Source organism: Ipomoea nil, unplaced genomic scaffold (genome assembly GCF_001879475.1).
Source record: "Ipomoea nil cultivar Tokyo-kokei standard unplaced genomic scaffold, Asagao_1.1 scaffold1509, whole genome shotgun sequence".
Taxonomy (NCBI): Eukaryota; Viridiplantae; Streptophyta; class Magnoliopsida; order Solanales; family Convolvulaceae; genus Ipomoea; species Ipomoea nil.
In genome coordinates, this window is record NW_017617937.1 from 2,582,747 (window position 1) to 2,598,462 (window position 15,716).

At 32.1% G+C, this 15,716-nt stretch overlaps 1 protein-coding gene across 1 annotated transcript; it reads left to right on the forward strand.

Moving 5' to 3' along the window:
• Positions 1-7,745: 7,745 nt before the first annotated feature.
• Positions 7,746-12,167, forward strand: LOC109188778 (hydroxyproline O-galactosyltransferase HPGT1-like). The gene is made up of 12 exons (XM_019339394.1): positions 7,746-8,057; positions 8,349-8,412; positions 8,893-8,942; positions 9,358-9,548; positions 9,855-9,918; positions 10,018-10,090; positions 10,457-10,580; positions 10,740-10,827; positions 10,955-11,005; positions 11,562-11,633; positions 11,705-11,817; positions 11,908-12,167. Exons 1-12 carry the CDS (start codon positions 7,945-7,947, stop codon positions 11,928-11,930), a joined length of 1,026 nt encoding a protein of 341 aa, XP_019194939.1. The 5' UTR covers positions 7,746-7,944; the 3' UTR covers positions 11,931-12,167.
• Positions 12,168-15,716: the final 3,549 nt, after the last annotated feature.

The following is a 15,716-nucleotide window of genomic DNA, read 5'->3' on the forward strand; positions in this document are numbered from 1 at the left end:
AATCCAAGTCATCTTCCTCACAAGTAATGGATCTCCAATAGTAAAATAGGCATATTCATGCTATTCCTTTTCAGTCTATTATGCAAACTAAACGCTACGTAAGAATTACGGAGTAATTGGGTTTATGATGAAAACCCATTAAGTGTTTTGTCTAAAATGTCATTTCTAACATCGTTTTCACAAAATTGTAACATCCACCCAAACTTTTGAAGACTATTTAGTTATATATGAAAATGTTTTCCATTTTCCATTTTTTATTTTTCAAAAATGTGCAAGTTTTATTATTTATTTTTGAAAACCAAAGGAACAAATATTATTATTGAGAAGAAATATTACAAGGAGGAAGACAAGAGGTCCAAATCTCTGAATCAAACTAGGAAACCATAATATGTGACACGTGATTTGTTAATCGCTTAACATGATATACTCTAACGTGTTAAGTTTTATTATTTATTAAGAATATTAAAATTCAAATATTTAAATTATCAAATACATAATTATTTTTATTATATAAAATATTGAGTCATGTGTTATCGCAAATTATTCTGTGGTCCACATTTCATGGTGGACCTTGGTTCAAAAGAGCATCATTTTATATTAAGTCATTAAGGACGCCAGCCAATGCATAATGTTTAATAGCATCTATCATTTACTATATATGTTCATAATATTTATTTTAAATGATCATAAATCTAAATCATAATGTACATAAACACTAAACTTTAAGTACAATATATATATATATATATATATATATATATATATATATGTATGTATGTTTAAGTTCCAGTGCGGGTGAAGGCAGGGCCGTTCCAATAAATATTGGGGTCCTGTGCAATATTTTAATTTGGACCCTCTTTAAAGTAATTTTATATATAAATAATAGTTGTTCAAAATATTATGTCAAAAATTCAAATTGTATAAAAAATACATTTAAAATTTCATTTAAAAAGTGACATGCGTCGTGCACATTTAGACGCAAAATCATCTACCAAACTTTTGATATCAACTTCTTTCAAAATCTCATTTTCAATGGTTAAAGCTAATCAATTGTAAAATGCTGACGAAAATCTTCTAGAGAATTTATCGTTATGACCTTTATTTATTGATAAATCTCTTTTAGGACCTATCTTTCACAAGAATATCTATTAATTTATAATAGAGGGCATCCCAATTTCTTGGATATCTCAAATAAAAGCAAATCATTTGGTTTATCATTATGACCAACATCATCTAAACAACTATCAACATTCTTATTATTTTCATTGTCACAGTAAATTTAAAAGCACTCTTTTGAGACTGAGTTAGTTGCTAAATTCTTTTTTTCTTTTTATGCTTCTCAAATTCAGATTAATACTTTCTAGAAGGCATAATTATAAAATCCTAAAGAAATAAAAGAATTTATTTAAAAACTCTATGAATAAATAATTAATCAAGAAACATATTATATTCTTGAATATATTATTCTAAAATCAGAATTATTAAGTCATGTAAATAAAATAATAAACAAGAATTGTGAAATAATATGTAATTTTAATTACCTGTTAAGAGAATTGAAGAAGCCGTAGTCTGTCTGTCGTTTGCTGTTTGCTGTTTGCGTCAATTGCGTGCTGCCAATGAGATTTGTGTCAATTTTATTCTTCTTAGAAATAATAAAAGCTTGATATTAAAATCAACCAAAAATTGATACCAAGTACTGAAGTACAACAAATATAACCATTCTAATGTTGAATTGTTGATCAAGCTACAAATGACAAATTAACAAAATAATATTGAAAGTTGAAAGTTGAACCTGTGGGGCTATGTAGACTACTAGACTGTAGACGGTGTAGTGCTGCTGCTATACTGCTGTTCAATCACTTCGATGCAAGAAAACTCCAAATCGCCAATTAATTAGGCTTACCGCTTGCACAGTTGCGTCAATGCGTTGAGGAGGCACTGGAGGGTTGATCGAGCTACGGACTACGGTTACTCCGTTAGGTAATAGATTAATAGGGTTCTAATTTCGAAACTAAAACTGCACTAATCAGTGATCACTATATATACTCTAATTTTTTATCTTTTTTTTTTATATGGGGCCCCAATTTGTGCAAAGGCCTTGGGTGAAGGTTTTCCGTGCGATTGTGCAGGTGATTAATGTGCGCGAGTTTTGTACTTAATGTGCGTGAGTATTGTACTTTAGGTGCGTGAGGTTTGTGCTTAATGTGCGTGAGTGTGTAATACTTAATGTGCGTGAGTTTTGTCTTAAGGTGCGTGAGTCTTATGCCTAATGTGCATGAATTTTGTGCTTAATGTGCGTGAGTGTGTACTTAATGTGAGTTGTTGTTGAAACTTTAAAGTGTATGAGTTTTGTGCTTAATGTGCGCGAGTTTTGTGCTTAAGGTGCGTGAGTCTTGTGCTTAAGGTGCGTGCATTTTGTACTCAATGTGCGTGAGTATGTACTTAATGTGAGTTGTTGTTAAAACTTGTGCGTGTGTTTTTTGTGCTTAAGGTGCGTGAGTTTTGTGCTTAAGGTGCGTGAGTTTGGGTTCTGAATGTATTTTGTTTGTGTGTTTAATGTGTGTGTGTTGTACTTTAAAGTACGCCACTGTAATGCTTAATGTGCTACCTTCACAACCGCACGGGAAGCACCACCCGCACTTGATCCCTTCCCTATATATATATATATATATATATATATATATATATATATATATATATCACTATGTACCACCCAAAAAGGCCTACAATTCAGCGAGGGGATTAGTCATTGTGTCCGACGATGAAAACCTTGGGTATACCAAAAAAAAAAAAAAAAATCTCTATGTAGTAGATTCATAATACTTTTGCTATATGTTCATAAAAACAAAGTTGAATGTACATAAACATTATACTATATATGCATCATGGTTGTAGTGTGCAGTGCAAATGATTGTTAATCATGCTACGTACCTTGAAACGATATCGTTTTAAACCATAGTCTACCTTACTATGGATTATGGTTCACAATTGAATAGTTAATCAATCAATGATTTTGGAAGGTAAATTGAGTGTGATGAGACATTTAAACAATGAATTGCGCAAATTATGCTATGCAACCGTATGCACCATACACGGTTGTAAAAACGACGTCGTTTTGACTAAAAACGTGCGTCCCACTTAAAAACAAAAAAAAAACAAAAAACAAAAAACAAAAAAAGTTCGATTCGCGGCAATAGCATTTTTTTGTGTGTATAATTTGAATTATATCCACAAATTCATACCTATATATCCACAAATTCATAACTATATATCTACAAATTCATAACTATATTTTCACAGTGAATGAATAACACAAAATCCAGAATGAATGAACTAAATATCCACAATGAATGAACTAAATATCCACAATTAATAAACAACATAATGCTGTTGAGGGGAATCGAAACTGATTTTTTTTTTTTAAATGGGACGCGCGTTTTTAGTCAAAACGACATCATTTTACAACCGTATGCACCATGCACAGCATAACTATCCAATGAATTGGCCTGGTCCTTGTTTTTGCGTTGGATCACTTGAAAAGCATGCATCATAAGAAAAATAGTATGAATTACTTTCCGACATAATTTAATTGATCAATTAATTTAAAATAAGTTAAGACACTTACTTTTTATAACAACTCGCATAATGCAAGTTCAAATCCTATCCAGGATCTGTGAAAGAAAAAGGGTTCAAAAAAACATTTTTTTAAAGATCACGTACGAAGGAGAGGACATCAATTCATAGGGATAATCGGCAAATGTAACTCTTTTAGAACTTAGTTATTATCATTATTTATGCTTCTTTTAATATTTTTTTGTTTTGAATAATACTATCTTTCTCTAGTTTAAAAAAGAAATAATAAAAAATCTTTATTTTTATTATTTCTTGTAAATTTATCATCTTTAAATGTTTACTTTTGGCATTAATGGAAGAATTCATGAATGTCAAAAAATGCAATTTGCCAATTACATTCTCAACTATTGATTGTCAGGCTATTAATTTTTGTCTATGGATATATGGTTGAATATATATTTTTTACGATAAGGAAATTCACAACCATTATTGAAGGGGCGCAATAGCTAAATCCTGTACTATAAGAACCATATACAACGTGTTCAATCAATTGAGTGTTTGTAAGAATAAAACCCGTGATCTTTTGATATGAGAAATACTTTAATATTTTTAACAATTTCAGTGAACGTTATGTAAGTATTTACACTTCTACCAACATATTACTGATATCAAATTACTTGTGTATAATCATTATCATCATGTTTGGTTTACGTAATAGGCCTGGAATGGAGTAGTGTTCTTGGGAATAAGTCTATCAAATTACTTGTATATAAACTTTTTTTTTTCTTTTTGGTTGTTTGTTTGCATACAACATCTAGTATCTAGTGATGTAGATACTCTTAATTGATATTGCAATTGTATCAACAATAAAATTATCAATTGTCATAAGCTCTTAGGTTGAAAATAATTATACAGTGTATGATTATTTATTTTAAAAATTTTAGAATGGTAGTATACATTGAAAATAAATTTGTTTTAAAATTATAATTGACAAAAATAATTAATGAAATAATTGATGACTTTTTATTAAATAGAGTTAATTATCAAAATGGTCCCTTGACTATAGCAAAATTATCAATTTGGTCCATGACTATATTTTTAACCAATTAAGTCCCTCAATTTTAAATTTTTTTAACCAATTTGATCTTCCGTTTGTTTGACCGTTAGTCAACCGTTAACTTGAGACTAAATTGGTAATTTTACTATAGTCAAGAGACCATTTTGATAATTAACTTTAGAGGTGGGCAATTCGATTTAGTTTTCTCAAATCGAACCGAACCGAACAACCGAACGGTATTGGATTCTTGTATACCGAACGGTTCGATAAAATACCGATTCGAATGGTTGGGTAAAAAATTGAACTGAACCGAATACCGTTTAATTTTTTTTAATAATAATAACAACAACAACAAACAATAATAATAATAATAATAATAATAATAATAATAATAATAATAATAATAATAATAATAAGTAAATCCAAGTCCCTTGCTGCTTGTTTTGTCGTTCAGCTCATATTTTCACGGGTATCTCTCGTAAATGTTTTATTTGATTTCTTTATGGTTTGTTATTAAAGGTTCTATATTATGTGTTATGGTGTTTACATAGTCCATATGCAAAGTCTAATATATAACAAAATAGCAATCCAAAGTTTAAACGGTATTTGGTTCGGTTTTTACCGAACAATTCAAATCGGTTCGAGTTTTTACCGAACCGTTCGGTATACAGGAATCTATTATCGTTCGGTTGTTCGGTATATTACCGAATCTAACTAGTTTGGTTCGAGAAAACTAAACTGAATTGCCCACCCTTAAAGTTAATTACCAAAATGGTCCCTTAACTATAGTAAATTACCAATTTGGTCCCAAGTTAACGTTTGACTAACGGTTAAACAAGTGGAGGACCAAATTGGTTAAGATTTTTAAAGTTAAGGGACTTAATTAGTCAAAAAAAAATAGTCAAGGACCAAATTGACAATTTCGCTATAGTCAAGGAACCATTTCGGTAATTAAATCTATTAAATAAGAGCAACAAGAAAGATTTAAATAAAATAGATTTATGTAATTCTGTATTCATTATATATATATTTTGTAATTATAGTCCCATCCCCCAATTTAATTTTCTGACTCCACCATTTACATAACGTTTGGTTGAAAAGAAAGAATTATGAGTGAAATAAATTATAATTCGGTGGAAAAAAAATAAAGTGAGAATAAAGTAGTAATTCAACTTACATTGTTTGGCATGGAAAAATAGAATTATTGAAAATGAAAAAGGAAGAAGTGATATAAAACTAAAATGCCTCGTGAAATAATAATATATGGCAACTCATATGTTTTTTTTTTTTTTTTTTTTTTTTTTTTTTTTTTTTGTATACCTAGGGTTTCCACCGTCGAACACAGTTGGCCTAAAAATTTAAAGTTGTTCCATTCGCTTGACCTTTGGTTAAGGATGGATGAGTCCCTTTCACTCAACCACACCCTTCAAGTTTGCAATTCCTTAAATTAAACAATGTCATTTTTTACCAAGACTATGTGGTCTAATGGTACCCGGGTTGGACTTCTATTTGGAAGGTTACGAGTTCGAGCCTCAGGAAAGTATATGAACAGATACTACAATGTAATAGGGTCAGTAACATTCAAAAAAAATAATGTCATTTTTTCTTGTATGAAATTGTATTGTCATTGAATTCTAATTCATGCCAATCAAACAACCCATTAGAGTAGTAAGAAGTAAATACTGAATAAAGTAAATATTGAATTCGAAAATGGTCATCGGACTATTAAAGTGTTATGCAAATTTGGTTTTGAATTATAAAATTGATTGACCAAAAATGGTACTTGGATTATTGATTTTATAAAAGTACCATATTTGGCACAAAATTAATGATTAAAGTACACTTTTTGATTGACTGAAGTAAAAAATCTAAATTGAAGATTTCAATAATCACATTTTTAGTATAAATTTTATTGAATATAATAGCATTTATGGAGGTGAGTAGGCATGCAGTGTCAAAAAAATTAAGTGGTTTTGGGTAGATATACATTGTTAGATAGATACAATGTATGCTTTATAATTGTAAAATGGAATAAGGGTAAAATTAGGCCATCGAACGTAACGTAAAAATGCAATTGAGCCACTCAACTAAAAACAAATGCAATTAGACCATTTAACGTTGTAAAATCATGCAATTTGTCCCAAGTGACCTACAATGGCAGGTTACCAACAAGTAATTAATTAAAACTTTTAAAAAGAAATTAAAAATTATTTAAAAAAAAAAAAGAAAAAAAAAAAGACCAGCAGTAGCTCCGGTGATGGCAGGTCGTCGACGGCGGCCTTCTCCGACCTCTCTTCCCCTGATCAGCATCGACAACCTCCTCTCGTCTCTCTTTTTCTAAGGTATACATGTTTTCTAAAAATCAAGACCTTCTTTTCTCATATATGGAGCCCATGGCTTGGCAATGTATTTCTAAAGCTTTCCATGCATATTTAGAGAGTGAAGATTTCATTGGGAACTAACATAGTTTTTCTGATAGGATTGTGCATGGCAGTTCAAGCATTTTTATCTCCTGAATCTCAGGGTTTTCTAAATGTTTTGTCTGGGTATGTTTCTTTTCTGGAAGACAGCTTCTGTAAACCCTTTTCCTTTGATGTCTAAAACTCATATTTAATACTTGAACTGAACAGAAGTATGCTGTCGATCTGTACGCATCAGGGGAAGAGAGGTCGGAGAAGGCTGCCATTGACGACCCGCCATCACCGGAGCTGTTGCTGGTCTTTTTTTTTTTTTTTTTTCGTTTTAAAATAATTTTTAATTAATTACTTGTTGGTAACCTGCCATTGCAGGTTACTTGGGACAAATTGCATGATTTTACAATGTTGAATGGTCTAATTGCACTTTTTTTTAGTTGAGTGGCTCAATTGCATTTTCTCGTTACGTACGATGGCTAATTTGACCCTTATTCCTTGTAAAATTCAGACAATTTATTTGTTAAGTTGAAAAAAAAAATTAAAAATAATTGAGCACTTGTAATTTGTTCTTCGCATTTTTACGACGTCGTAAATCATATTGTGATATTTTTCCGTTGTTAATAGCGGATGCAAATATGAAATATGCAATAATTTTTTTTCCTTATGTTTTCTCCCATATATAGAAAACAATTAAATTTAAAAAATTTAGTTTATATTTCTCCTTGGCGTGACTGCCTGAGACTCGCAGAGGTCCGACCTGTCGAATTAGAGTTTTAGGCGCGAGCCTAAAATCTGCATTTCCCTGAGCAAAGCCGGTAGAATAGCTTTGGACTGATTGATCACTGCAACTAATTCACCTCGCAACCGCTCAGATTTTTCAATTCATCCGTTTCGGAAGAAATGCAGAGCCGGGGATCGAATGCTCGGCTTTCCGGCATGGCGGTCCGATCGCCGATTTCGTCTCTGATGCTAGCCATGTTCGCCACCGTGGCTTCTCTTTACGTCGCCGGTCGGTGAGTTATACGCCTTAGCTTTTTCAAGAGCTTCTTCTGAGTTTTAAATCCCTCCGAATTCGTTAATTGCCTCATAAATCAAACGGACTTCACTGCTGGATTTAAATTTTTTCGAGCTGAATTGCTGGATCTAGGAAAGCTTAAGCGTCCAGTTATTTGTTTTGTTTTTATGTTTATAAGCGTATATGCTTTAATTCATTTGATTGTTAATCTCACCTTCACTCAATTTCACAGTTGTACGTGCAGAAAGTTAATTTTGATAAACATTATTATTGTTTTTTTGTGGAGCAGTTTATGGATAGATGCGGAAAATAGAGTTTACCTGACAAAAGAGCTTGATAGGATAACTGGTCAGGTATCTACATTTTCATAGCCGTTCTTTCCGAGAAGATGGATTTTCTCATGAGCTGATTTGCATTGACATGATTGCTGGTTTCTTGAAATGCTATTTGTTATGGGATTGTCTGTGTTTGCATACTTTTCTCCACTGTAAATTATGAAGAATCGCTAGTGGATGACATCATATTATCTCTTGTTATTCTTTGAAAATATATGATAGATAATAAGCAATAACTTTCACAGTTTTGGAATGGTAAAATTATGTGATGATTATTATTTTTAAACAGTCGATGGAGAAAAGTGCGGTATACATGCTAGCATCTATGGGCTGAGCCAATGGCCTTGATAATAGCTTTTCCATACTGAATTATTTACTACTCCATACCTTTGTAGTAACATCCATTATTTGCTGTTGATATGTGCATTAACAAACAGGAATAATAAATGTATCACTTATAGTGCTGTAAGTTGACTATATTTTCTTCTTCATTATTAGGGACAGTCTGCAATCTCTGTAGATGACACTTGGAAGATCATAGAGTGCAGGTAGGCAAAACTTCATTTTAATATTATCACTGAAGTTACATTTTTGGAATTCCACAAGGCTCCATTTGGTACACATGAATAGGGTTGGAATGGAACCCCAAGTCTAACCTCGAAATCATTTCTTGCATTTGATATATCAATTCCATTTGCATTGTTATCCTCTAGGAATCCTGAATTCATTTTATACGGTTTTTCCCTTAACTACAGGGAATGAATAGTGATCCTCATGGAATAAGGAATAAGAATTTTATATATATATATATATATATATATATATATCTTGGATAATTAACTTTGATTTATTAATATCATTTTCTTTCCATTGTTCATTCAATTCTCACATATTGCTATTCTTCTGTACCAAATGGAGCTAAGTCATTTTTTACTGGGTCGAATAAGAATATTTTTCCATTAGGGAACAGATGAAGAAACTTTCATCCTTGGAAATGGAACTGACAGCTGCTCGGCGAGAGGGTTTTGTTCCTAAGGAGCTAGCAGATGTGAATGGGAATCCTAAGCAAAGGCCTCTAGTTGTGATTGGGATTCTTACTAGTTTTGGGCGCAAAAATGATAGAGATGCTAAACGAAAGGCATGGATGTCCACTGGTAGAGTTTCACTTTCTCTCTGGTCTTGACATTCTGTTTTAAAATCTTGACAGATTGTCTCTTGAGTTTGTTTAGATGCTTTTAGTGGTCCTTCACTTGTGTTGTGAAATTGAGATTCCTTTGTTCTTATCGAATTCTTTTAAAATTCTAATCCCCTGTCACTTGAAAGTATCGCATTATGAAAAGGTCATGATAATTCCTGGTGATTTCTCAAATTTTTCTACTTGATCTAAATTTGGTTTCCATGGATTCGTTTTGCATATTGCTTCCACGTTATGATATCTATACCTTAGTTGTGCTGTGCAGGTGCGGCCTTGAAAAAGATGGAGGATGAGAAGGGAATTATTGTACGATTTGTCATTGGGAGAAGGTGGAACTCTTCTAATTTCTTATAGTTTCAGTGGCCCTTCCTTCTTTTATCAGTATATTTTTTTTGAAACTAAAACTATGATGACTTACTGATATGCAGTTCTAACCGTGGGGACAGCTTGGACAGAAGTATCGACAATGAAAACAGGGAAACTAATGATTTTTTCATTCTTGTGAGTCAGTAAATGGCTAATTGACCTTTTTCAGAAATGATTTTAAAGCTTTTACTTGAATAGTCAAATCTCAGTTCCTACTTCCTACTATTTTGGATTTTGAATAATCAGGCATGTCCGCTGGTAATAGTTTTGCATAACTTGGGTAACTTTGATTAGAAATACATAAAGTAGTAATAAAACTAATTAAGCTCCAAAGTTAAAATTACATTGCATATTCACAAAAAATGTTGCTAGGGATGAAAATCTAAATAGTAGCCTGAAGTTATCTAAACAAAGACCTGAACCCTTGCATTAAATGACAGCCAGTTTATGTAGGCTGCATTACATCAGCTTCTTCTCAATCTCAAATTTTGTGTTGGGCAGGAAGACCATGTTGAGGTACCTGAAGAAATCTCAAAAAAGACAAAACTATTTCTTGCCCATGCTGCTGATAGTTGGATTGCTGATTTTTATGCCAAAGTCAACGATGATGTTTATGTGAATATTGGTATGTTTAATGATTCTTTGGTACCCCAAGTTGCAGTAATCTAGTCACAGTAAGAGAATTGAATTAGATTTTATGGCAGTTTTATGTTACATGAAATATATTGAAGAACTATGAGCTTGCAAGTTAGTTTAGTGAATTGTTTTCTATAATTCTGTGCAGATGCTTTAGGGAGCACACTTGCAGCATATATGGACAAGCCTCGTGTATATGTTGGGTGTATGAGATCAGGCGAAGTTTTTTCTGAGCAGTAAGTTGACAGGAAAACTTGCTCAGTAATTAATGTTTAGAACCTTAGCATCTGCATAAGTGTTTGATCTCATTTGTGATTATTATTAATAAATATTTAAAGACTTGCCTTTGCTTCAAATTGACAGGGGCCACAAATGGTATGAACCAGATTGGTGGAAATTTGGTGATGGAAAATCGTAAGCCCCATTTTGACACTATTGTCTGTTGAATTTCCATTTGGCAGCCAACTGTAATACCATCTGTGATTATTCTCTGTTCTATATCCTTGTTGGCTTTGTGTAAAATTTCTGCAGGATGTATTACTCAAATTAGAGATTAGTTTCGGCATTATCTTCTTGAGTAGATGGTTCTTGATTCAACATATCTAGACTTTCTTTCCCTCTGAGCATGGCAGGAACCTTGGGCCTACAACACCCCAGGATAGAAAATGAAACTAAAATGGGAAAATAGTCAAATCGACAAATCCTTGCACACAGTCTCCAAGATGTCTTTATTTATGAGTCTGCCTATTTTACACTGAGAAACCAACGACACGAATTTCAATCAGTATAGTTGACTATTGAATATGAGATTGCCTGTCGATGTTTACTTGTTTACTGTGGAAGTAGACTAGAGTTTTGGTTTCCAGGCTTACTTATTACTGCATGCAATCTGAGCTTGCATAGGACATTAAAACGTTAGTTTTATGGCTTGAGAATATGGTTTTCATTAATCATGGTCTTCTACTAACAGTTATTTCCGTCACGCTTCTGGGGAGATGTTTGTTATATCACGCGCATTGGCTAAATATATCTCAATAAATAGGTAATGTCTCCTCTCGTGGATTATGCTGTGCCAATGATGCGCAGTGAGTGCTAATATTTGTAAATTGGCAGATCCATCCTTCGGACATATGCACATGATGATGTCACTGTTGGGTCTTGGTTTGTTGGTGCTGATGTCAAACATGTGGATGAAAAGAAGTTTTGCTGTTCTTCTTGGTCATCAGGTCTCTTCTCTTCTCTTTTTTATCTCTCTCTCTCTCTCTCAATAAACCCGGAAGCAAACTCAAAACCTGAAGAATATTGTTTGTTTGCAGGGTCCGTCTGTTCAGGCGTATAATCTTTCTAACATGATGATATTGAGAGCTGCTAGTTTTATGGTTACTTATCCATTCTTTATAGGTTGAAGAGATGCCGGAATATTGGGAGTTATTTTGAGTTATGTGTATCCAGAAATATACACAGATGTATAGCCATCATCCTAGTATTATTCTCAAGTAGCAACAGGATACTATTACATGCAAACAAAATGGCACTCTTTTGTCATTGTTCTTAGTTAAACATTCATTTGTCTATTTTCTTTTTTCTTTTTAATTAAATATAGATAATAACTCAAATAACTACTTTTTACTCAAAATAGAATTTGAATTCCAACCATGTTGCTAAGCCAGCCGTGTTTTCTAAGAGCAACAATAGTGGTTGGGTTTTTGGGAGGGGTGGAGGGTTTGATACCAAGTGCTCATCAAGTGGGAAAAAGTGGCTTAAAAAAAGAAGAAAATTAATTGTGTTTAAAAAAAAAAAAAAAAAAAAAATTCAAGGTGGTTGCCAAGTGAGTGTAACTTAACATACATAGTAGAATATTTTTTATTTTATTTTTTTCTTTCTCCTCTCAAATCTTCCCTCTCCTTTGCCTATGCAAAATTTCTCAAAATTTATAACAAAAACTCTGAATGGAGTTGTTCTAATAAGACAAACAATGAAATTTATGCATAAAGCAATCTCTCAACAATACTTAAAGTATTCTTAATGAGATTATTTTCTTTGAAATATTATACATTTTGTTTAATGCTCCTCAAAGATTTTAAATTTATATCTTTGACGCCAACATGCTTTTTTTTTTTTTCTATGAAGACACCTAAACTACTTTTGGTCTAGTGTAATGTATGCAAAGGTCATTGTCATATCGTCAAGCTAAGTATAGTTCTATGATGGAACTTGCCTTGATAATAATATTTTATACAAGTAGTCGAGTTGGGAAAAAAAACTTAATTGCTATGGCATTTTGTGATATGATCGAATTCTGGAATACTTTTAAAAGTTATGGAGTAAATTTGGGTGTTTCTGTTGGAAGTTATGAACAAATATCACTGGACTAGAAAGATTTTAGTGATTCAAGATGTTGTTTAAAGGGCGACATCAAACTTATTATATAGTGCAAAACACTCTTCAAATGCTTTCCAAGTATACGACTTTGATTATTCTCCATTCTTGACCATAGATGTGTACCCCTACTATAAATTTCTCCATTCTTGACCATAGATGTGTACCCCTACTATAAATAACATGCTATGTCTTTGTATACAAAAATTGAGTAGCTTGGTTAGTTTGTGTTTGTGTTGTTATCCCGTAAATTGTAAGTTTGAATCTTGTTGGTTATACCTTTGAACAAGTGTTTTAGGATAAGAAATTTATCAACGAAAAATATGTAGTTAAATATTGAATTTTATTAATCTTTAATTTATGTTAGTATTGTCATATAAAAATTTATCTTCTATGAATTTATAAAGTAATCTTAAATTTAGTAAATCTTATTGTAAATTAATAAAATAAAATAGCATTTTTGAGATCAAACAAAATTATCATTTATAAAATGAGTGAAACTTTAATTTAATTAACAAATAAATAATACGGAGTACTTAACTAATAAGTTAAAAAACTAATTTGTAGGAGTATAGCAAAGCAAGCCAGATAAATAATGTTGATAAAAGGAAGATCATCCGGATCAAACACTAAAATAAATGTTACCCATAGAAAATTTAGTATTCAAATTTTTAAATTTTTATAAAATATTTTTGAAATTTAAATTTTTATATTATTATAAAATATTTTGAATATTATGTCAATTACAAATATTTTGATAAATTCATCATTTTCATTCAATTTTATCAAGTGTCTTCAATCTATTGATTTATGTTTTACATAATCTATACTATATATAAAAACAAAATCCTGAAATTTTAACTTCCCGCCCAATTTCTAAAAACCCTCTCTTCCTATAAAATATATTGATTTCTACTTTCCCATTCGTACAATAATTCTGCGTTAAAATTCTATTCTAATATTATAAAATAGTGTAATATAATCTATACTATATATAAAAATAAAATCCTGAAATTTTAACTTCCCGCCCAATTTCTAAAAAATCTCTCTTCCTATAAAATATAATGATTTCTACCTTCCCATTCGTACGATAATTTGCGTTAAAATTCTATTCTAATATTATAAAATAGTGTAATACAATCTATACTATATATAAAAACAAAACCCTGAAATTTTAACTTCCCGCTCAATTCCTAAAAAATCTCCCTTTTTGATTATCTATACTATATATAAAAACAAAACCCTGAAATTTTAACTTCCCGCTCAATTCCTAAAAAATCTCCCTTTTTGATTGATGACAACAAAGTTGCTATCATTACCTGAGCACACCTGCAGGTAACCATAAATGCAAGACATGAGTATTAAGAGGAAACACTTTTAGTCCTATGACTATAAGGGGCGTGTTAATTTCAGTACTTGACTTTGAAAACTAACAATTTAGTCCTATAACTATGCAATTTCTAACACATTTGGTCCTCCCCGGCCAAGTCACTGGCGAAATTTGGCCGAAAAACGTAACCCATTTTTAATTAAATATAAGTGGGGGGAAACGGTCATTCATGTTCTTCTTCTCCCTTCTCCTCCATTTTTCTTCGATCTTCTTCTTCCTTTGCAGCAATGAGGCCAGAAACCGCCACCTCCAACTATTCAGCAACGACGCGGCTAATTCCTTTGCAAATTTTGTGTAATAATGTAGATTATACAAGAGTAATTAATTAATTAATCAGTATCTTTCTTTGTTTAGCTACCATAAAATTAGGAAATAATTTGGTACATCACGAAAGTTACAGATTGCCTTCTTTGGAATCTCTTTTTATTTATTTTTTGTTTATTGCCCATGGAAGATCTCGAGAAAGTTACAGATGAGTATCCTTTACAGCGACGGAGCCATTGTTTTTTCATCAGAAGCGCTCTCGGAGCCATTTCCTCTCTTCTACAATATTTTTGGGAATTTGAAAGCCATTTTCAAAATCAAGTATTTGAGGTCTTTGGATGTTTCTGGTAACCGGTTGAACGGCAAGGGGAGGGGTGGACAATGAGAACTGTAAATATGATGAGGAAACATCCGGCCCGTTGCGGCGGTTTGAATCGCGACGGTGGCCTTGTCATCGGCCAACTTTCGACAAAAACGTACTCAGATGTGTAGTCGTCGGAGTTGCAGAGCGGCAACATTGTAGAGCTTTGCGATTTTATGGTTTAATGGTGGAAGAGATGGATCGAGTTAGAGTTAAATGAGATAGATCTTAGGTTTTGGTCTATTGGGAATAGAGACTTCAAACCACAATCGCAATCCCAATCTCAGTTGGTGAATTGAATTTGAAAGTATCAACTTGTAATTCTATATGTATAGTGTACCGGAAGAGAAAACATAGCAGAAAGATAGAGTCGGCGTTTCTGGTCACCTGCTGCCGTTCGCGAGACGGCCTGAAGAGCAGGAAGAAAACTCACTTTCCCTTTTCTTTTCCATGAACTGACCAAGTTGCCCCACGAATTAAACAAATAAGAATAAATTAAAAGATTCCGGCCAAATTTTACCGGTAATTTCACCGGGAGGACCAAATGTGTTAGAAATTGCATAGTTACAGGACTAAATTGTTAATTTTTAAAGTTAAGTACTGAAATTAACACGTCTCTTACGGTCATAGAACCAAAAGTATAATTTTCTCTGAGTATTAAATTGGTATAAAACTAAAATTATAGTGTCTAGCATGCACGAGTCCATAACATAATGATTGAAAAGAAGACT